At 49.8% G+C, this 24431-nt stretch overlaps 1 protein-coding gene across 1 annotated transcript; it reads left to right on the top strand.

Annotated features, from left to right (window-relative positions):
* Window positions 1–12781: 12781 nt before the first annotated feature.
* On the top strand, window positions 12782–17887 carry sqstm1 (sequestosome 1). Its single transcript, XM_080525044.1, has 8 exons — window positions 12782–13084; window positions 15269–15364; window positions 15865–16196; window positions 16404–16566; window positions 16675–16761; window positions 16962–17152; window positions 17273–17489; window positions 17593–17887. The coding sequence occupies exons 1-8, from the start codon at window positions 12916–12918 to the stop codon at window positions 17745–17747; spliced, it is 1410 nt and encodes a 469-aa protein (XP_080381170.1). The 5' UTR covers window positions 12782–12915; the 3' UTR covers window positions 17748–17887.
* Window positions 17888–24431: the final 6544 nt, after the last annotated feature.

Here is a 24431-nt window from a genome sequence, read left to right as displayed (position 1 = left end):
AAATAGGCCTACTTGGGAGCAATAAAACAGAATGCTACGTCTTTATGCATAACTCCTATTAATTACTGTGCATTATTTAGCGCCAATCATTCATAGCTGTTCCAGGTAGCACCAATGAGAACCGTTTACCAAACCAAAATAAGTTAAAAAAAATAAACAAATACGAGGAAAAACCCATGTTCTCATGTTGGGAAATCATTTTGACACTATATTGTCATATGTTACACTGAAATAGCCTATACTGCGACATATCTGGACTTTAATCATGAAATGAACCCGAGGATGACTCCTTTCATGCAGGAATCACTCATTCTGAATAACATGTTTATACTTGTGGCAAAAATGAAGGCAATGCGTTAATGTTGAAAATGAAAAGTAATGTGGGGAATTTAAGTCATTTATTACAACTAAAACAAGCCTCTTTCATTGATGCGCTATCTGACTACTCCTCTTGTGGTTAGTAGTTAAATGCTGCCACCTAGCGGCGAGAGGACGACTTTACGCACGACGCACTTGTCGCTGCACTTTCTCCACGCCTTCCCGCTCACGTTACAACCTGAAACCTGACACCACCAGACAATAATCATTATTTAAAATGTATTTTGTTATTATTGATTGGTTTATCATCAGGCTAATGAGAAAAACACTATACAAAATACATTTATTAATATTAATATTATTATTATTATCATCATCATCGTCATCATCATCATTGTCATCGTCAACATGGTGTGATGTAACTCATTCATAGACCTTTGTGACATGTTCAGTAGGCATATGGATTCAAGATATCAACATTAAAGTCTACATAATAAACTCCTCAAAAAAAGTTTGGAAACGTTATTTCAGTCAATTCTTCCTCCCCTTTAATAATACCAATTGGTATTGTATTTTATATCGTTGGAAAGGCTGATTAGTCACATTTACAACGAGGTACAACTTGTAAGGATCATGCATTCGTGAAATGAGCAACACAGCCAAACGTGTGGGTAGCGGCCCCAAAATCCCCTGCAATATTCTTCTGTTGGTATTCACTCTCGTTTTGAGCTTGCAGGTGTATGTCAGTCACAGGTGTGTGACTGGTGGTGATCCCATATCTCCAGAATCTGGGACCTAACTCCATCCTCCAGGATGACAACGCTCGCCCCCCACAGAGCCAGGATCATCACAGAGTACCTCCAGAATTTGGGAGTGGAGAGGGTGGAATGGCCTGCCGTGAGTCCAGACCTCAACCCAACTGAACACTTGTGGGATCAGCTTGGGCGTGCTGTACGTGGCAGAGTGACCAACGCAACCATGTTGGCTGACTTGCGGCAAATCCTAGTTGAGGAATGGGATGCCGTCCCACAGCAGTGTGTGACCAGGCTGGGGACCAGCATGAGGAGGAGGTGCCAAGCTGTTGTGACTGCGTATGGATCTTCCACAGAGGTCCCTGACAGTGTAAAATTAATAAAGTGTAAAAATGGCCAATATGTGTTGTTTTTCCTTATTACTGTGGGTGTTATGAAGGCCCACAATTTAGAGCCAGTTAGTTTCCCCAAATCAGCCCTATTTTGCCCCTGTTATTTCCTTAATTATTTTCCATACTATTCATGTACGTTTTCATGAAGGTGTATGTATTGTTATTGTAATTGTATAAGTTCTGTCTTAGATTTGTTCAGTATTGTGCAAGCGCCAGATTAGTGGGCGTGGTTTTGATTGGCGTACGTGACTTGATGTATGTTCGGTTGGTATCTATAGCTACGGAGGTGGTCTGTGCGTTAGAGTGAAGATGAATGAGAAGTTACTCCTGTCAGTCACAAAGTCGACCAAGCATAGCTGAATTCAGCCTCGTCAAGGTGAACTCATTACTGTGTACTGTGTGATGCTGTCTAGGAGACCTGCCTTTAACATCGACTGTTAATAGTAAATCACTAGCTACCCGCATCACCGCGGGAGTTCGGAGTTTAGTGAGTTAACAGCGCTAGCCCAGTTTAGCTGTGTCACCGTTAGCCAGCCTTGCTAGCCGCCGGCTGCTAACGTTGGCGCATAGCGAGACCAAAGCCAAACAAAGCCGTCGCCTCCGAGGTGGATTGCGACCGACCGCTAACACCACTGGAGCTGACCGTGGACCACCGGACCTGAACCATTCACACCTCGTCGTTTACTACGAAGACGCCCCTTTCCCTTCAAATTGCAACGTCACTCCCCCCCCTTATCTGCTGCCTTCCTCGAATCACATACGAGCTCCAACCAGGCCTCAACGCGCTCATTTTCAGTCCGGGACTCTAAGCCTTTTCAGGCCAGGTACTGTGTGTGAGTGAGTGAGTGAGTGTGTGTGTGGCCGGCGGGGAGGGAGTATATTGGGATGTATATATAATTTGTATAAATAAATGTGTTTGTTTATATTTGATACATTGCTGTGTGTTTAGTTGTCTGTATTGTTTAGTTTAACAGCAAATCTAGTATTGGGTTTAAGTATTGTCTTATAGTGTGATTAACTGAGTTATAGCTTGTATTATAATATATGATATATATATAACTGTGATATGCTAGTCTAAAGGGTTGCTGGCGCCCCCTGCCTCTATCCTCCTACACTGCCGATTTAGCTCAGAGTTAGTTAGATAACCAGCCCTTCCTAAAATTCTACAGTCCTTTAGCTACTCCCTGGTTACAATTGGTCCTTCGAGCCGGATAGGTTGTGTAGTGATAGCATGGCTGAGCGCAGCCAACCAGACAAGACAGTTACCCCCCCTTCTCCGCCCCCTGAGCCAGAGCCACGACCACAGAGAGTCCCGCGGTTGCCTCAGAGGTTACAAGAGTATGAGCTTGAGCTCGAAAGCTCACTGAGTGGTAGTGAGGAGCGCACTCCACGGGATACAGTGGTCGGAGAGGCCGAGGTGTCCGCCGGCGCGCGGGTGGCTAGCACCGAGACAGCCATCAAAGAGCACCAGCCTGAGGATGAGATGGCAGAACAGCAGGGTTTTGCCGTAGAAACGGAAGAGCAGGAAGGAGAGGCCCGGTCTGACAGCGCCTGCGGGCGGAAGAGGGAGGGCCTCAGCCTTAACGATCTGCCTCCCAGTACGGCGCGCTCGAGACCTAGCTCCTGCCGTTCAGTGGCTTCCTCCCGGTCCAGGGTTTCCGTGGGCAGTTCTGCCTCTGGGGCGGATAGCATGCACTCCAGAGGGAGTAGTGCCGCGCTGTCAGAATGTATGCGCCAACAGGCCGAGATGGCGTTAGAGCGGGAACGCCTCCAGTTCGAGCGTGAACGCCTCCAGATGGAAGGAGCGGAACGTGCGGCGGAGAGACAGCGCCAGGAGGCGTTAGAGAGGGAACGCATCCAGTTCGAGCGCGAGCGCCTCCAGATGGAGGGGGCGGAACGCGCGGCGGAGAGGCAGCGCCAGGAGGCGCTAGAACGTGAACGCCTCCAGATGGAGCGCGACCGCCTCCAGATGGAGAGAGAGCAACTGCACGCGGAGAAGATGGAGGAAGTGATGCAGACCATGCGCGACGTGTGCATCAGCAGAGCTCCGTCGGCCCGTAGCTCCAGAGCATCATCCGCACGGCCCTCTCGAGTGCCATCTCCTGAACCCCCCGCCGATGGCTCCATGACCCCCGCCATGACTGTCCAACTACAGGCCCAGCTGACCACCTTGAAGGAAAAGGACCAGGGACCCGACCGCTACGCGGCCCAGAGGGAGCCAGCGTCGCTGCCCGGGAGGGGAGCCATTCCCCAAGAGCGTAGCACACCCCTAGGTCCTCCAGTGAACCAAAAGGCATGCAGGCCGGACACCCAGACCGTCACTCCAGCCCCGATCATCCACTACAGGATGTTTCCCCAGGTGGAGGGACCCAAGTTCCCCTTCTTCAAGGACGAGGACAGGAGCCAGTATGTGGAACTACGCATCTGCCTAGACACGCTCTTGGACGACTCCTGCTCAGAGTCCTACAAATATGCGATTCTCCTTCAGCATGTGAGGAACCCCAGAGCCCACAACATGGTTCTGGCCCATGCCTCCGCACCGACACCTTACACCAGAGCGCTCGCCGACTTGGATGCCCGCTACGGTCGTCCCTGGAACCACGCCCTTGCTGAACTGCAAGCCCTCGAACAGCAGGCCCCCATCAAGGATGAACGGGCGCTGGATGACTTCGCGCTCCGCGTGCACACCTTGGTTGGAATGCTGAAGACGCAGGGCCCAGCTGGCGCCAGCGAGATCAACAGCACCTCCAACGTAGAGCGGCTGCTCCGCAAGATCCCACGCTTCCGGCAGGAGAGGTTCCGGCGACAGCAGCGCGTTCGTAACCCCGGGAAGTTGGGTCTGAGCATGGCTGCCTTCGCGGAGTTCCTACTGGAGGAAGTGCATGACACCAACGTAGACGCCATGGGTTACGCTGAGCCGAAGAAGGAGAGGGAGAAGGGAGACCGCTGGGACAGGCCGAGCTCGAACAGAGGACGCCCAGTAGGAGTGCTGCACACGGAGGAGGAGCCTCGGAGAGAGAGGAAAGCCCGACCTGAGGGAAAGGATTCCTCTCAACCCCCTCAAAAGGGACGGAGAGGTCCACCGCCATGTCCGTACTGCACCAGCGAGCACTGGTTCAATGAGTGCAGTGACTTCAACAACCTGAGTACCGAGGCCAAGCAGAGGTGGCTCGAGGAGAACAAGAGGTGCTGGAACTGTGGGCGCGACCATCTGGCTAAGAACTGCACCTTGAGGAGAAAGTGCAACCGCTGTGAGGAGGTCCACCTCAACATCCTACACGAGGTCTCCCTCGCCAGGTCCACGGAGGGCACCAGAAGCCCTAGGTCCGGTAGCGCACCGGAAGAGGAAACACCTGTCTACTATCTAGACCCAACCCAGAGCAGCGGCTCCAAGGTCCTACTGAAGGTGGTGAAGGTCCGACTTCACCACAACAACGCTGTGTACGACACGTACGCCGTTCTAGACGACGGGTCGGAACGGACCATCCTTCTCCAGGAGGCAGTGCGCCAGTTGGGGCTCCAAGGGACTGAGGAGAAGCTGACTCTGCGCACGATACGTCGCGACCTTAAAGAGGTCACCGGGGCGAGAATCAACTTCTCTATCTCCCCGGCGGGGCGGCCGTCGGACAGATATCGGCTTCAGAATGTCTTCACCGCAGACCAGCTAGCGCTCTCCCGCTACGACTACCCCCTGGAGAGATTACGCGCAAGATATTCCCACCTACGGCGAGTAGACCTACATCCGATAGAAGGAGCGGAGCCAACCCTTCTCATCGGCTCGGACAACGCTGCACTGATCGTGTCGCTCCGTCCTCCGCTGAGAGGACCACGAGGCTGCCCGATGGCTGTTAAGACTGCGCTTGGGTGGGCCCTCCAAGGCGCTACCGAGTGGAGAGATAGAGACGGGAGAGCTACGTCATCCCTCCATGTCCGAACCGAAGAAGTGCAGACCATCAACTGCCTTCACACCAGTGTGGACTCCATGAATGCGGCGCTACTAGACAACGTCCAGAAGCTGTGGACGCTAGACGTTGCGCCCTACAAGAATGAGAAGCTCTACGTACGGTCAAAGGAGGACGTCTACGCCATAGACCTCCTTAAAGCAAAGACAGTGCGTATCGAAGTCCAGGGCGTGAAGAGATACGTCACACCACTACTCCGAAGAGAACCCATGCCAGAGTTTCGAGTATCCCCTCGAACCGTCCTACAGTGTCTGACCAGCACTGAGAAGCGTATGAGGAAGGACGAGGTCCTTGCTGCTTCTTACAGAACGGAGATGAAGAAACTGACGGAGTCCGGTCTGGTGAAGAAGCTTGAGCCAGCCGAGGCGAACCAGAGTGCCGAGTCTTGGTACCTCCCGCACCACAATGTTCACCACAACGGGAAGAACCGAGTGGTCTTCAACTGTAGCTACCAGGTGGGGAAGCTCAACCTCAACCACTATCTTCTCCCTGGTCCAACCTTGACCCCAGCCCTCTTGGGAGTTCTGGTGCGATTCCGTCAGCAGCCGATCGCAGTCAGTGGTGACATTAAGCGAATGTTTCACCAGGTCAGGTTGTTGGAGGAAGACAAGCCACTCATGAGGTTTCTCTGGAGAGAGGACCCGAGCGACCCCGACCCCTCTATCTACCAGTGGGAGGTGCTACCCTTCGGGACAACCTGCAGCCCCTGTTGCGCCACCTATGCGCTACAGACTCACGCCGCGCAGGAGACGGCACCTCCTGGAGTGTTTGACGCCGTCCATAAGAGCTTTTACGTGGACAACTGCCTCCACAGTTCGAAGACAGCCACGGAAGCCCGCCAGCTAGTCCAGGACCTGCGTGCTCATCTCCAGGAGGGTGGATTTGAGATCTGCCAGTGGGCCAGCAACAACCCGCAAGTCATCAGAGACCTCCCGGAGGAGGCCACCTCGACCAGCAGCGAGGCTTGGGTCTCTCACTCACCAGATGATGCTCAGGAGATGACGCTCGGACTTATCTGGCAGTTCCAGACCGACACTCTACGCTATCGCAATAAGCCTGCCAAGCCCCAACGCGTCACGATGAGAACGATATACAGCACTCTAGCGAGCCAGTACGACCCACTGGGATATATCGCTCCCTTCACGACGATGGCCAAGGTGCTTGTCCGGGAGCTGTGGGCCCAAGAACGAGGATGGGACGATCCTCTGCCTCGTCACCTAGAAGAGAAGTGGAAGGCCTGGGAGCAGGAACTTCCCACTCTCCAGCACATCAAGCTGCAGCGGAGCTACTTCCCTCCCTCCACGGACCTAGAGAGGAGTGTCATCACGCTACATGTATTCTGCGACGCCTCGGAGATGGCGTACGGGTCCGTGGCATACGTCAGAGCGGCAGAGCTTGGAGGTGAAGTCCACGTCTCGTTTGTCCTGGCACGTTCCCGAGTGGCGCCGAAAAAGCAACAGTCCATCCCAAGACTGGAGCTGTGTGCTGCCCTGAACGGCGCGCAACTGGGAAGGTTCCTGCTCGACGAGCTCCAGCTACCTCTGATGAGCGTCACCATGTGGTCAGACTCAACTACCGTCCTCCAGTGGTTGAAGTCCAGCTCATGTCGGTATAAGGTGTTCGTGGGCACCCGAGTCGCAGAGATTCTGGAGTTGACTGAGGTGAACTGCTGGCGTTATGTAGACACCAAGAGGAACCCTGCTGACGTCATCACGAGAGGGGCAACTCTCCAGGATCTGGCTGAGCCCCACCTGTATCACACGGGACCAGACTTCCTACAGGAGCGGGAGTCAGAGTGGCCAGCCACGCCGGCGTTAGCAGAAGACAGAGAGGACAAAGAGCTGCGTAAGACGTTGTTCTGCGGAGCCACCCAGGTTGTAGACCCTGAGACTACTCCGGGAGAGGAGTGTGAGACGCTCGAAGAGCTGCAGAAGAGGATGTTCTGCTCCAAGGCCGGTCTACCCCTAGATACTACGCTCAGCGCCGAAGATTACACCGCGGCGGAGCTCCTGGTGCTGCAGAGTGCCCAACAGGATGCCTTCTCCCGAGAGCTGGAGTGTCTCGAGAAAGGGAAGCCGATCCCCTCGGACAGTAGACTCCGCGGCTTAGCTCCAGAGCTCGACGGTGTTCTCATTCGCGTGGGTGGCAGACTGCGCCGCGCTCAAGATCTAGACCTAGACACGAAGCATCCCATCGTGCTTCCCACTAAGCATCAGGTCACCAGATTGGTCATCAAGCACCATGATGACAAAGTGCAGCACGCGGGTGGAGAGCGTGTCTTCGCGGAGGTACGACGGAGATTCTGGATACTCCATGGACGGGAGGCGGTACGGAGATATCAAAGGTCCTGCTCGGACTGCCAGAGGTGGCGAGCCACGCCGCCGCAGCCCATGATGTCCGATCTGCCCGAGGACCGGCTGCGACTGAGACAGGCTCCGTTCCACTCTACTGGGGTCGACTGTTTCGGGCCACTCCTAGTCCGAAACCGGCGAGCCTCCGAAAAGCGGTGGGGCATCATCTACACGTGCCTGACGACGAGAGCAATGCACCTTGAAGTTCTGCACCAGCTCACAAGCGACAGCTTCCTCATGTCCTTCAAGAGGTTCACCTCCAGGCGAGGGACCCCTAAGACCCTCCGGTCGGACAGAGGCACCAACTTCGTCGGTGGTGAGGCCGAGCTGAGGGCGAGCTACGCTGCGATGACTGAGGAGGCCCGTGACAGACTCGCCTCCCAGCAAGTGAAGTTTGAGTTCAACCCCCCAAATGCTCCACACTTCGGGGGAGCCTGGGAGCGGGAGATTCGCTCAGTAAAGAACGTCCTACGTACCATTCTCGGACAGAAGGTGCCTACCGATGAGGTGCTCGAGACTGTACTAGCAGAGATTGAGGGCATCTTGAACTCCCGGCCCCTAGGCTATACCTCCAGTGATGTAGCAGATCTGGATCCCATTACGCCCAACTTCTTGCTGATGGGGCGGCGAGACTCTGCACTGCCTCAGGTAGTCTACGACCCTGCAGAGCTCACCGGAAGAAGATGGTGGAGGCACAGCCAGGTGCTCGCGGACCAGTTTTGGAGGCAGTTCATACTGCACTACCTGCCGACCCTGCAAGTCAGGCAGAAGTGGACGAGGGAGAGAGACAACTTGTCCGAAGGTGCCGTGGTACTGGTGATCGACCAGTCCCTTCCACGCGCCGCCTGGCAGACAGGCAGAGTGACCAAGGTCCTGCCGGGTCCGGATGGAAGGGTGCGGACGGCCATCGTGGACGTTGGTGGTCGCACTTACACCCGACCTGTGGCACGCCTGATTGAGCTCCCTCAAATTACAAAGGACACTATCACCTCATACCTCACGCTGCTAGAGCAGCCTAGCCAGTGTGCCTTCCATAGTTAAATGAAACCGAGGGTTTCATGGGGCGGCTGTTATGAAGGCCCACAATTTAGAGCCAGTTAGTTTCCCCAAATCAGCCCTATTTTGCCCCTGTTATTTCCTTAATTATTTTCCATACTATTCATGTACGTTTTCATGAAGGTGTATGTATTGTTATTGTAATTGTATAAGTTCTGTCTTAGATTTGTTCAGTATTGTGCAAGCGCCAGATTAGTGGGCGTGGTTTTGATTGGCGTACGTGACTTGATGTATGTTCGGTTGGTATCTATAGCTACGGAGGTGGTCTGTGCGTTAGAGTGAAGATGAATGAGAAGTTACTCCTGTCAGTCACAAAGTCGACCAAGCATAGCTGAATTCAGCCTCGTCAAGGTGAACTCATTACTGTGTACTGTGTGATGCTGTCTAGGAGACCTGCCTTTAACATCGACTGTTAATAGTAAATCACTAGCTACCCGCATCACCGCGGGAGTTCGGAGTTTAGTGAGTTAACAGCGCTAGCCCAGTTTAGCTGTGTCACCGTTAGCCAGCCTTGCTAGCCGCCGGCTGCTAACGTTGGCGCATAGCGAGACCAAAGCCAAACAAAGCCGTCGCCTCCGAGGTGGATTGCGACCGACCGCTAACACCACCGGAGCTGACCGTGGACCACCGGACCTGAACCATTCACACCTCGTCGTTTACTACGAAGACGCCCCTTTCCCTTCAAATTGCAACGTCACTCCCCCCCCTTATCTGCTGCCTTCCTCGAATCACATACGAGCTCCAACCAGGCCTCAACGCGCTCATTTTCAGTCCGGGACTCTAAGCCTTTTCAGGCCAGGTACTGTGTGTGAGTGAGTGAGTGAGTGTGTGTGTGAGTGAGTGAGTGTGTGTGTGGCCGGCGGGGAGGGAGTATATTGGGATGTATATATAATTTGTATAAATAAATGTGTTTGTTTATATTTGATACATTGCTGTGTGTTTAGTTGTCTGTATTGTTTAGTTTAACAGCAAATCTAGTATTGGGTTTAAGTATTGTCTTATAGTGTGATTAACTGAGTTATAGCTTGTATTATAATATATGATATATATATAACTGTGATATGCTAGTCTAAAGGGTTGCTGGCGCCCCCTGCCTCTATCCTCCTACACTGCCGATTTAGCTCAGAGTTAGTTAGATAACCAGCCCTTCCTAAAATTCTACAGTCCTTTAGCTACTCCCTGGTTACAGTGGGAGAGTGCAATCATCCAATCCACCAAGCAACTCAAAACGAGAGTGAATACCAACAGAAGAATATTGGGGATTTTGGCAAATATATAATATATACCAATTGGCAGTGGCGGACTCAGGCTGTTTGAAGGGGGGGCGAAAAGAAAAAAAGGGCACCTACTGCACAACATGGGACCCCATCAGTGCACATGGTCAAGTTTAGACCACTGGAGGGGCACCAATAGGGCACGTCCTCTAATTGTTTGGCACTCAAAAGGGCATTTTTGCCACTCAAAAGGGCACTTAAGACAGACGTTTTTCAACCGTGGGGGCACCAGGAGGGGTGGTTGCTCCCCCTGCCCCCCCCCCCCCCCCCGAGTCCATTATTATTGGTATTATTAAAGGGGAGGAATAATCAACCAAAATAACGTTTCCGAACTTTTTTTTGGAGGGGTTTATAAACTAGATAAGGTGTAGGTGTATGATTAAGATGAGCAGATGCTGATATGACCGAGTCCGTGCGCTAAGCACAGGGACGCGGGAAGGGGGGTGCTGAGGGTGCTGCAGCACCCCCTAGCGGCAGGCAGAAGGAGCTCCTCCTGCCTGAATTTAAAAAATAAAAATATTATTCAAACAATAATTTAAAACAATATAATAACTATTGTTGCTTTTGGGAATAAAAATAAATGTGTTTTTTGTAATAAATGTAAAAATGTGTTTGTTCGTTTTAATGTTAGTGATCACATGGTCATATCTTGCTAGGGAATCTCTGAGTTCTTTAGCAAAAATGCTAAATCAGCCAGAACAATTGAAGTGGAGTTGGAAGAAGATGCTGAGCTTAACAACACTCCCATTAATGCTCTACTGTCGGACGTTGTTGAGAAAGAGCAACAGACGGCCAGAAACGTATTAGAACTGATATTCAGATCTAAGCATGCACTCAATTACTTCATTATACTGCATTATTATGCCACTCTGGAACCAGTTTTCTTGGTCGAGAGCCGATTCTTTTGCCGTCGAAACGCGGGCACCGTCAAACTGCCTGGGTGGAAAAGATATATCATCGATAGCCTACGTGAATAACTACTAAATATGTTTTTTTTCTTTTCTTTTTCAGTTAGTGTAGAATTTTGCCTTAAATATCTTATAATAAGAGCCCAGGTCATATTCTCAAATATAACACAACATTCACGACCAAGAACCAAGATGCTGTAAATAAAGTGCAAACAAATAATGAATGCAATAAAGCTGTAGCCTAGGTTATAGGCTAGACTATGAACCCAAAGAACACTAAATGTTTCCGTTTGAGATGATTAAAACATAAAAAGCTTTGTTTCAGTATGACGTATAGCAGGCCTATATTGTCCATGTAGGCCTAGAACCGTCTAGAACCGTCGCGCGCTTTCTTGAGATTACCAGAAAGAAAAGAAGAAAAAACATGTTTGAGGACTCGATCACAGGACCGTGAGTCAGCGTCAGGTGACGGAGGGGTGGGGAAGAGGAGGAGTGGAGGAGAGGAGGAGTGGAGGAGAGGTGGGGAAAGTGCTAGGCTATTCCACAACACCCGGATGACTGTTTCCTAATAATAATAATAATAATAATAATACATTTTGATGTACTATAGCCCTATAGCCTAGTGCCCTATAATTACTGTGACCAGCAATCTGATGCAATCTGGTGCAAACCTGGTGGAATGACGTCGTTTTCATTGTGTAGCCTGTTCACTTGCCTGCTGTAATACATCACAACCGCCGACAGTTTGTATAGCATGCAGGATGTTGACATGAATAGGATGAACAGGATAACCCACGCATGGCCATTCCCTCAACTTGATTGGTTTAAATTGGGGACCAGAATCAAGTCCCTCACGATGACTCGACATTATAGTGGTTCTGTGAAACTGATATTCTACTACACACCCTCGTGCCCCCACGGTTGAAAAACGTCTCGCTTTAAGTGCCCTTTTGAGTGGCGAAAATGCCCTTTGGAGTGGCGAAAATTAGAGGATGTGCCCTATTGGTGCCTCTCCAATGGTCTAAACTTGACCATGTGCACTGATGGGGTCCCATGTTGTGCAGTAGGTGCCCTTTTTTCTTTCCGCCCCCCCCTGCCCTTCAAACAGCCTGAGTCCGCCGCTGATACAGGTAGAACAGGTTGAAACGTCTATTCTACAGGTAGGTCGCTATAAAGTGCATGGACAAGAAAGGCTAGAAAAGAGTCAACTCAAGCGTGACTCAAACACACAAACATGTCTTCCCTGATTAACAAGGCGAATAAGGACATTTACAGAAGTAACAGTTACAGTCCTGTTAATATGACTATGAACTATGAACAACTTCACACTTCAAATGTTTCGTTTCGTGTGATAAAACACGTTGAATTGCTTTTGAAAATAAGTAGTTGGTGTCAATTTGTTGACTACTGCTTGACTGGACCATTTAAGTAGTTTATTAAGACCGAGGTCAGAGGGGTGTCCATGTGACACTGATCTCACTGAACATGCGGGGGATTCCCGCAGGAAAAGTGCCATGTCATTCCTCGTCCCTCCGCTGGCCGGTCCCCGGCGCCCCTCCCGGTGTCTGTTTACGTTTCCCCCACCCCCCTCGCGCCTGCACACGGTAACAGAAGCAGCAAGCAACGCTGTGTCACTTGGGACGACGCGACAACATACGGACTTCCCCCTAAAGTCTCTCCAAACCTCCGCGACGTGTCGTGATTGGCTGGGCCGCCGCATAAATACGACACACACACAACAACGTTAAAAGGTACGGACGCTGAACTGGAACGGAGAGACGAAGACGCACCGATAATAACCGAGCTCACACACACACACACAGCTGACCGAACGGGCCTCGGACATTTTTAACTGCGCAACAAACCGAGAAGCGGGTGAAGTCGTGACCAGACGGGACCATCATGTCGATGACCGTGAAAGCCTATCTGCTGGGCAAGGAGGACGCGCCGAAAGAGATCCGTCGCTTCGCGGTGGACCAGGACGTCTCGACGAGCTACGAGTATCTGAACAGAAAGGTGGCGGATGTTTTCTCCAACCTGAGAAATGTCACCTTCCAAATGTTCTACAAAGGTAAAAAGACTGACGTCACGTGACTGTTGTGTTTAGATACTGTTTTTTGCTCTTTCTTTGATCAAATGACAGTTCGTTTATTCGGTTGTTTTTTTTCTCCACCTATCATATGTGTGTTATTGCGCACCGCGCTACGGGATTGTGTTATGTTAACTTAGTGAAACAGGCCAGAGAAGGAGACATGTTTACCGCTGGCCAGAAGTGCGACAAAAGTTGATGTCGAATGAAATGTCCTAATTGTTCATTTGAAAAGTGAGCTTGACGAAGGGAAATTACTAGTCGTGACGTTAGAATTATAAGGTTCTATCTCCATTTTTGTCCAAATTGAGTTTTTTACATAAGCTGATCCATTAGGTGTTTATTAATGCCTGTGTGGTGTTATTTTTAAAATGTTGACATTTTTGAGTTAGTAATTCATAAAATACAAAGGTTCCATCTCACAGAACATAATGGAATGTCAAAACTTTGATGGTCAATATCTCTAAACTGCCTAAACGGAGATAGAACCTTATCATTCTAAGCTCACGTAGTGACGTTGACATTGCTTGCTTTCTTATGAAATAGGCCTATGATTTGACTAATATTCCTACTGTACCTCGGCTAGACGTCAGGCGAAGGCGGAGCAGGAACGTGTGTCTACTGTAAACACACTGCTCTTAAACAGGATGGACACATCATTGGGTCCAGATTTAGATTTTTAAAATTTGATTGTTGATTACTTTATCTCCTTGTCATGTGTAATGTGTTATTACGTTATTACTTGTAATGTGTAGCCTAAATTATGTTATTAATTCAAGGTGTTACCTATCAAATAGCATCCTGCTTTTGCATCTGATCATCATATTTTTCATGTTTATAAGCAATTTAGTTTGGGTCTGATTTTTAGGCGGAAATGAGTCAAATAGGGCCTTCAGCTGAAGAGGTTAATACAGTTACTATATACACTATATAATACCGATTTAGTCTTAAATCATACCAGGACAGCCAGTGATGACACCGACTGAAAATCCCAGGCTGTATCATGTCAGTTCTGCCTAATGTTGTTGACCATCCCATACCAGGTCTTCCTGCATAGAGAGTTGATGATAATTGCCTTGTTAGCAGACTTCCTCAGGCCCCGTCTTAGGAGGTTCTACCTGTTCTACCACGGTAGATTACCCAGGACTCCTCCCTGCTTACCTGTGTTTACAGTCTGACAGGTGCTTATCAGAACCAGCAGGACAGCTTATCAACAGAACCACAGAGGAACCATGGAGACAGAGAACAAGATACATGCAGTGTTGTTGACCCCATATGTTTTATAAACCAGACTATTATTCATAGAGCACATCTCATACATAGATGCACTTTACAGGAATATGAATAAAATCGTTGAAAAGACAAAAGAGTAGAACAGGCAGGACAGTCATGTCAGAATAGGCAGGACAGTCATGGGAGGTTAAAACAGTTGATAAGTTGATTGCTTACTGACAAGTATATTATTACCTGGCAGCTGTGGTCCCTGTTCAGAGGGAGAGTATGACCACATCTAAGACACCATCCTGTACCTCAGGGGCTGGGGGGGAAGTGCCCTCAGAAATGAGAGAGAAACGGCACGTTCAGAAGCAGCAACCAGTTTCCAGATCTCTCATTTCTCAACTGTTAATAATATTAACCCAGAAAAACATATGAACCCAGGAAAATAACAACCAATCAAACTCCAGAGCTTTTCTCTCTGTAAGCACCTCTGTAATCTGTTTGATAGAGAATGGCAACAACGCTGACCTTTCCCCTCCTCAGTGGTTAATCAGTCAGGCTTCAACAAAGGTGAGGTAGAACAACAAAGCCTGGTGAGATAAGCGCTGTGCTGAGGTCTTTACGCTCCAGCTGTGAACTCTGTTAACCGCCACGCCCTGTCACCAAGCCTCTGGTCACCTGACCTGATAGCGCCCGGCGTGCAGGGCCACCGCTGGCACGGGGAGGGTGGGGAGGGGAAGGAGGTAGGGGAGGGGAAGGAGGGAGGGGAGGGGAAGGAGGTAGGGAGGGGAGGGGAAGGAGGTAGGGAGGGGAGGGGAAGGAGGTAGGGGAGGGAGGGGAGGGGAAGGAGGTAGGGGAGGGAGGGGAGGGGAAGGAGGGAGGGTGGGTGGGCGGTTGTCAACCGTGGAGATCGGTGTGTGTGTGACAGTCTCTTGTTTGCGTCCCCAGACGAGGACGGGGACATGATCGCTTTCTCTACGGACGACGAGCTCATCATGGGCCTCACCTGCCTGAAGGAGGACACCTTCCGTCTCTTCGTCAAAGGTAGGCGGGGCCACACACACACACACACGCAGACAATAACACACACACAGGCAGACAATAACACACACACACACACACACGCAGACAATAACACACACACACACACACAGGCAGACAATAACACGCACACACACACACACACACAGGCAGACAATAACACACACGCACACACAGACAGGCAGACAATAACACACACACACAGGCAGACAATAACACACATACACACACTCGCAGTTAATAACACACACATACACACAGACACGCATGCGCACAGATACAGAACAAGACATAGACACACACAGACAATAACTCACACGCACAATAACACCCGCATACACAATAACACACGCACACACACAAAATAACACACACGTCCGTGCACACAGGTGAACGTGGCCACATGCATATACTTACACACACAATGAGGGGTGTATCTGTTTCCTTTGTGGTCAGATTTTGATTTTGTCACTCTGTCCCCCCCACCCTGACCCCCCCCACAGAGAAGAAGGAGCATCGCCGTGACTTCCCCCTGCACGCCTTCCCTGGAGGGGTCCCCCCCTTCCCCTTCCCCCCCGGCCCCCATGGCCATCCCCATGGCCCTCCCCACATGGGTCCCCCCCCACCCCACATGGGGCCCCCTCCCCCCCCCAAAGGCCCCGCCATGGTGCACCCCAATGTGACGTGCGACGGCTGCGAGGGCCCGGTGGCGGGGACCCGCTTCAAGTGCACGGTGTGCCCCGACTACGACCTGTGTTCCCCCTGCCAGGCCAAGGGCCTCCACAAGGAGCACGTCCTGCTGCCCATCTGGAACCCGCTCAACAACGCCTTTGAGGTCAGCAAGACGCATGTGGTTGTGGTGGTGGTGGTTGTGGTGTATGATGGTTCTGGGGGGTATTCCATCCGTGCAGAAGGAAAATCCAGTCTTTTTTTGATAAAATAAGGCTGGATTTTCATTTAGCAATGTTGATGGAATACTCCCCTGATGTGGTTGTGGTTGTTGTTGTTCTGGTGTGTGATGGTTCTGATGTTGGTTCCACAGTGGTTCCCTCGTGGGAAGTGGATGAGACAAATGAGGCACTGCATGTGGGCCCAGAACCAGGCACAGAACCAGAACCATGCCCAGGGTCAGCCCCAGGACCAGGCCCAGGCCAGCTCCTCTGAGGCTCAGCCCAGCCAAGGAGCTCCCGAGGACAGCCAGACTGGTAAGACATCCCCCCTGAGACAGGAGTTGTTTCTTGAGAGAAAGAGATGATGTGGATAGTAAACTGATGCTGTCCGCTCCCCTCCCCTCCCTCCCTCCGGTTTCCCAGGAGCCTCAGCGGCGGCCCAGGCTCAGGCCAACGTGGCGTACCTGAAGAACATTGGGGAGGGCGTGGCTGCCCTGCTCAGCCCACTGGGTAGGTGTCCTCTCCTCTCCTCCCATCTTCTCTTCTTTCCTCTCCTCTCTTTTCATCTCTTCTCCTCTCTTCTCAAGTGTCTTTGAGTGTCTAGAAAAGCGCTATATAAGTCTAATGTATTATTATTATTATTATTCTCTTCTCCTCACATTAGAATATTGTGACGATGCTGACCTCTTGACCCCTGTTGTCCTGTGCAGGCATCGACGTGGACATTGACGTGGAGCATGAGGGGAGAAGGACCAAGGTGACCCCCACCCCGACCCCGCCCGCCTCTGGAGGCCCCCCCAGCGACAGTGGCTCTGGAGGGTCCAAGGAAGCAGCGGGTAAAGAGGGAGACGTGGAGATGGATGATGTGAGCAGCGTGGGGAGTGCCAGTGGTGGGGCGAAGGTATGACACTCTCTCTCACACACACAGAGATTTCACAGAGAAATGACAGCTGATGATAAACCACATCCCACAAACACCCCTTCCTTCAAAAGGCTTCATTGACACCTCCCTCTCTCCCAGGGTCCTAAGGAAGCAGGGGTGAGTGACGAGGAGTGGACCCACCTGAGCTCCAAGGAGGTGGACCCCTCTACGGGGGAGCTGCAGTCCCTCAGCGTGGGGGGGGAGGAGGAGGGGTCTCTGGACCCCCCGGGGTCCCTCACGGCCACCGCCCCCTCCCCAGCCCCCCCGGGACCCACAGGCCTGCGGGAGGCAGCCCTCTACCCTCACCTGCCCCAAGGTACGCACTGGTTCACTGTTATCATTATTACTAGTTACTGCTGTAGAATCACACAGGTTCACTGTTACTGGTTACTTACTGGTCTTCCCCCCCCCTCCTCTAGATGCAGACCCTCGCCTGGTGGAGTCCCTGGCCCAGATGCTGTCCATGGGCTTCTCAGACGATGGGGGGTGGCTCACCCGCCTGCTCCACACCAAGGAGTTTGACATCGGGGCGGCCCTTGACACCATCCACTACGCCAAGCCCCCCCAGAAGTAGAGGGGGACCCCCGGCTCCTAAGCCCCCCCCCCCCCCCTCCCCCTCCATAGCCACCGTACCAATACAGCCTTCTATCCCCTTCTCTATCATTCTGATGACTCAACCAATAATAGTCTGTTATATCTGTGTAACCATGACAACCACGTTATCGTACTGGGATAGCGACTTTGATTTAATATCTCTGGTTGTGCAAATGTACCGTACTGTGATGTATTCAGTAATTTTCATTATCTTAGTAACTTTCATTATCATTATCTGTGGAGAACAGGAGGAGGTGAAAAAGAGTTTAATGTTGAAGGAGTCACTGTGTGTCTCACCAAAGGCAGTTTGAGGGAACGACACGTAAAGATGCGTAGTCTGCCATTGTTGTTGTTGTGCTTGTAGTTCGCACATTGTTTGGAAAGCGGAGACATACACAGTCGTATACAGTGACGTAATGACGTGGCTCTCTAGCCCGTGGAAAAGCAAACCGGTTCTTAGAAGTTTCTCAAGTTGAACCAACTGCAGACCGGCACTAGCACCTGACCAGAACTAGAACTAGACACTAGCACCAGCACAGCACTAGAACTAAACACCAGCCCAGAACTAGAACTAGACACTAACACCAGCCCAGAACTAGAACTAGACACCAGCCTAGAACTAGAACTAGACACTAACACCAACACCAACACCAGCCCAGAACTAGACACTAACACCAGAACTAGAAGTAGGTTCACTAGCACCAGCCTAGAACTAGAACTAGACACTAACCCCAGCCCAGAACTAGAACTAGACACCAGCCCAGAACTAGAACTAGACACTAACACCAGCCCAGAACTAGAACTAGACACTAGCACCAGCCCAGAACTAGGTTCGCATTGGTGGAAAGGGGGTATGAGAGCAGCTGGTGTGCCTGCTGATAGTATGCCATGTCCCCCCCGGCTCCTAAGCCCCCCCCCCCCCTCCCCCTCCATAGCCACCGTACCAATACAGCCTTCTATCCCCTTCTCTATCATTCTGATGACTCAACCAATAATAGTCTGTTATATCTGTGTAACCATGACAACCACGTTATCGTACTGGGATAGCGACTTTGATTTAATATCTCTGGTTGTGCAAATGTACCGTACTGTGATGTATTCAGTAATTTTAGGTATTTGTCTTAACCATTTAATATGTTTCTGTAACCTTAGAAACCCTTCAATCAGATGTTGTGTTCCTCTAATGGTAGATAGAGGGGTTGGGTTCATATTTTTGGTAAATAATAATTTGGAGTAAAGCCTTTTGAAAAGAAGCAAAACTTTATTTAACAAGGTATGACATTTAGTCATAAATGGATATTGATTTAACAGACTATGTATGACAAGTTATACGTTAACCATTTAAGAGATATCATTACAGTTCTCATGTAGCTCTATTGTCAGGTAGAGTAAATAGTGTTGTGTTCATCGCTGGTTCCCAGAAAAACAGTTGAAGGGTGTGAATCTTAACTGTTTAACATTCATAACATGGCTGTGCAACAATAAAATCCTTCTGCAAACAAAAAACCCCACAATTGTCTAGATTTCATTTTTCATTGTCATATTTCCTAATTTATTTCAATATTTATGTTGCATGGATATTTGTATTGTGAGTAATGTTTGCAAAACTAAAAGAGGATTCCTTTGCTTTTTGTGTCCTCTCTATTTAAGAGGACCAATCAGATAATGAAGATTGTAAATCATAAGGAGCGGTGGAGAGAGACAGGAAGTGGTAGAAGGGACCAGTAGTCTGAAGTGGCTTCCTCTTCCTGTCACATGTCCTTTGTGTTTACATCTACGCAGGTGAAAGCAGCTTCCTGGTTGGCAGGATTGTCAGATAACGTCTTATGACTTCACATGAACTTCACATGAACCTCAACAGAAGTGTCCCATTCATGCATTCCCTCTCCTCGCTTCCTTCTCAAAAGGGATTGGAGGAGAGCATCCAAGGTTACTCCCCTTTAATATCCTCCTCCAATGAGCTTTGAGAGGGGGGAATACGCATAAATAGAGAGCCTATCGGGACTCGGCGTACTGAGTCATAAGTACATTATGATGTCACAGGGCTTTTAAAACGTGTCATCAAAGTCCTCGTCCGTGTAGAAGAGGGACCCCAGGGAGGGGGCAGGGCATGGCCGCTTGGTGGGTGGGGGCTGGTGACACACTGGCGAATCGCTCTTCACGCATGGCCACAAAGGGGCGGGACTTCCTCCACTATTGGTCCCCGGGGCCCAGAACCCACAGTGACTGAGGGTCGACTTCAGCCTATTGAAGGTCTTCCCACCCCCGAGGCCAGCCAATGAGGAAGCACTAGCACAGCCTGGTGGTCCAAAAGAGGCTATTAGGTCCTGGTCCCTGGTGGAGGAAGAGGCCGTGGTTTGATGACGGTACTGGTATTCCCACTTCTCTTCATCCTCCTCCTCCTCCTCTTTTTCTTCCTCCCTACTCCTTCCACTGACACCCCAGCTGCTCTCCTCCTCCTTCTCCTCCTCTTCCTCTTCCTCCTCCTCCTCTTCCTCAGGAGAAGGAGTAGTCAGGAACTGGGCCCATTTGGAGGTCTGTGTGTCTGTGGAGCCGGAGGTTCTAGAATGGTGTATGACTGTGGAGCTGGACATTCTAGAAGGTTGTGTTACTGCGGCTGTTTCCAGAACTGGGGCTGTAGTTAAAGAGGGTCTGCTGGTGGAGGAGGTTATTGGTGCAGCAGGGGGTCTGGGGTAAGCCGGGGCTGGGGCTCTGGCAGGAGGGGGTCTGCAGGAGGCTGGGATGGAAGGATCAGAGGCGCTGGGAGAGCTCTCCGCGGGGGAGAACAAACAGGCGGGTCGACCGTGAGGTGGGGGCTGTGGAGAACAGGAGGAGGTGAAAAAGAGTTTAATGTTGAAGGAGTCACTGTGTGTCTCACCAAAGGCAGTTTGAGGGAACGACACTTGTAAAGATGCGATGTAGTCTGCCATTGTTGTTGTTGTGCTTGTAGTTCGCACATTGTTTGGAAAGCGGAGACATACACAGTCGTATACAGTGACGTAATGACGTGGCTCTCTAGCCCGTGGAAAAGCAAACCGGTTCTTAGAAGTTTCTCAAGTTGAACCAACTGCAGACCGGCACTAGCACCTGACCAGAACTAGAACTACATAGACACTAACACCAGCCCAGAACTAGAACTAGAACTAGACACCAGCCCAGAACTAGAACTAGACACTAACACCAGCCCAGAACTAGAACTAGACACTAACCCCAGCCCAGAACTAGAACTAGACACTAACACCAGCCCAGAACTAGGTTCGCATTGGTGGAAAGGGGGTATGAGAGCAGCTGGTGTGCCTGCTGATAGTATGCCATGTCCCCTCCCTCCTTCCCTCCCTCGAAGAAATGTGACAAGACCGGATTGGAGAAAGCAAAGGTGTGGAGAATTGGCTTTGACCAGTGCAATCATGTTAGCTCAGTGACTACTTCAAAGAAAGGAGGAAGGAAGGAAAGAAGGAAGGAAGGTTGTAACCTCTTACCTTAGCACGCCTCCCACCAGTCCCCCCGCCATACGATGCAGTCACGCTATCCTCTCCATCTCCTCCCCTCTGACAACCACTCCCTCCATCACCACGGCCTCTCCTCCTCTTTCTATAAGGCAACACAGATACATAAAGTGCACAAACACCTATAGATAGGTTCTGTCAGAGGCACGTAGAAGGACTGGAATTATAGGGCTGGTTTCATGGATGCAAATTAAGACTCATTCTAGGCTAAAAAGCATCCTCAGCAGAGATTTTCCATTGCAAGTGTGATTTAATCCTGGACTAGGGCTTAAGACTTGTCTGTGAAACCGGCCCATGGAGTTTTAATTAGAGCCCAACCGATACTGGATTTCTGGGTCTAATACTGATGCCGATTTATGGCAAAATTCACTGATTGCTGAGCAATGATATTTATACAGATATTTCTGACAAAGGCCAATATCAGCATAGAATGGCGTGAGTCATGGGCATACCTGACATTGCTGTTCCCATGGAGATGGCTTCTGTCCATGTAAATATTCTCCTCCTCCTCCTCCCCCGGCCTCTCCAGGTACTTACTCCAGAGACTCACCTGAGACTCGCCCATCTGAGGGAAGGCACAGGAAAACTACGTCTTAACAATATCTCACTATCGTCATATTTTAAGTTTTTCCTTCCTTCCTAGGTAATTACCAGACACATTTTGATTATTATTAACACTGAATGTAAGATGTTAATGTTAGCCTGTGTTGTAAGCTAGCTCGCTAGGTCAATATAAGTAGCTTCCTAGCATCGATCACATTGCAGTGAAACAAATCTAAGAAATTAATGATACACCGATTTCTTGGACTTGGTTGGTCACGATTATCCCGCCCCCAGCCCCTGACGCAAGCGGTTCTCTGTTCAAGACCAACCAGGTGTTGGTGCCACTCTGGAATCTGTTTTCTTGGCCAAGAGCCAGTTCTATAGCTGTATAAACACGAAGAACACAAATGGCCTTGGTGGAAAAGGGGGAGGAATCAACTGTATAACTGACTGTTATGGAACATTGTTTACATGCCTGAGGAGTGGTGTGACGGGGTGACAGGGGTGACAGAGGTGGCATGGGTGACAGGGGAGGCAGAAATCAGACCACAGGCTCATCGTAGGCCTACTGCATGAGTAGTGTGTTCCATACAATCACCCCGTCCTCCGATTTCTACCTCCACCAGCCTCCCCTGAGGTCTGAATGTCGATGCTGGGTGGGACTCACCTTCTGAGGCTCACAGTGTGGAGCTCCGCTCCCCTGCCCCTCCGCAGCCCCATCCTCCACCTCCTCCCTTTGAGGAAGAATGGAAGAGAATGTCAGTCACTGGAGTGGATGAATCTAAGCACAACCTCTCTTACAATTCCTTGGTCCATTCCAACCAGATCTGATCGGGTGCTACAGGTGACTTTATTCCCCCCCCAAATAGATCGAAATGATCCTTAATTTTGTAGCCAATCAAAGTATTGTTGCTAGGTAAATACCAAATACAACATTTTCACTCCATATGTGTTTCAGTTTTGCATTTTGAATCAGATTAGAGACACAGGTCTCTGATCTTAAATCAGCAGTCCAAGTCTGAGACAATTTGTGTATATGGGCCCAGTTTGTTAACATATCAAAATGGTAAGGTCATGAGTCTGTGGCTATGAATCCACACGTGAACACACTGGAATGTACCTGACATGACACACAACATGTGAGAAGGTAAGTCTTCTCTTTCTGAACAGGGACCCAGGCCAGTTCATTAACATATCAAATGGGAAACGCCTGTGCCTGTGGCTATACATAGCCATGTGAAGTTGAACACTGGTACATCTGACACGCACCCTGTGAGATGGAGGCGTTCCACTGCGTATATGAAGCAGAAACATGCAGAGAAACAGGACTGGCCGTGTTCAATTAGAGGAGGAGGAGGACATGGGGTGTGTCTGACTTCTCTCTCTGCCTATTCAAATGATGTCATTTGTGTTACGAAAAGGGGAAAGACATTTCGAGAGACAGAGCGAGAGTGAGTGTGAGTGTGAGTGTGAGTGTGAGTGTGAGTGTGAGTGTTACCATCGTGACAAGGCTTTCTGGGTCTGTTCCTCCGACATTTCTCCTCGCCTGGTATTGAGTTTCTGAACGTGACGTCTGCAGTCCGCCCCAGACCCGCGGCCAAACACCTGACGGTGTTACAGGGTATATACAGAAATCTTGAGGTTAATTTCAATACCTTTCTAAGACTTTTTAAAGACCTTGTCAATATTTTTCCAGACCTCACCGCCACTTCGAGCTGTAACCGTTGACATCAGTGAACCTTTAACTTAACAGTTTTAGTTTGCAATAGACTAGACCACTATCATACAACACAATGTCCGGTTCATCTTAGTTTTTTTAATAAAACTAATAAATTCACAAACTTTTACTAAACGTTTTTAGGACTCAAACTCTTTGGACAAAGTCTAATTCAGAAGAATACCTACAAAATTCAAGACCTCATAACATCGTGATAAGACTTTTTAATACTTGATTTTCCCAAAATTGATTCATCAACTTTTAATACTTTTCAAGACACCGCGGATACCCTGAACTAGAGCTTTCTGGGTTGATATCTGGTTGAATGACACACGTCAGTCGTGTATCCTACTGTCGCTACTTTCCCCCCCAGAAGAATCACACATTGAACCAAACTGTGTTTATAGATCACATATATAGGTTTGACAATCTCTGTGGTTCTAGCTGGATTACCTTGATACGGGATTGTTTTTCGCCACACATCTTGCAGTTCCATTTGTTGCTCTTTTTAACCTGCAATGAAGCAAACATGATCGGGTTATAGGTATGATGTCAGGATCACATACGTGTTGTAAAGTTAGCTGCTACTAAGAGAGTTATAATAACGCTGCTGCGAGGACGCGTCTTTCTTATCTTACCTGCTGCACTTGAAAGGTTTGACAAGAATAGCATCGAAGGACTTCAAATTCCTGTACCATATTGTTTGTTTAAAATAGGTTTTTTTATCAACTTTCAGTCTTGTACCGTTTCACTTTCCCCGGGGATGTTTGAAGTGTGTCGGTGGTGGATGAGGCGTCGTCACTGCTCTGGGTGGTGGCAGCGCCCTCTGTGGAATCGGCGAGGAACAGCACTCAGCAGAAACAGGCTATTCCAGTATGGATATTTATGGGCTATTCTC

Source organism: Nansenia antarctica (assembly GCF_963989245.1).
Source record: "Nansenia antarctica genome assembly, chromosome: 3".
Lineage (NCBI taxonomy): Eukaryota > Metazoa > Chordata > Actinopteri > Argentiniformes > Microstomatidae > Nansenia > Nansenia antarctica.
Note: the sequence above shows the minus strand (reverse complement) of the source record. Positions and strands in the feature narration are given on the sequence as shown.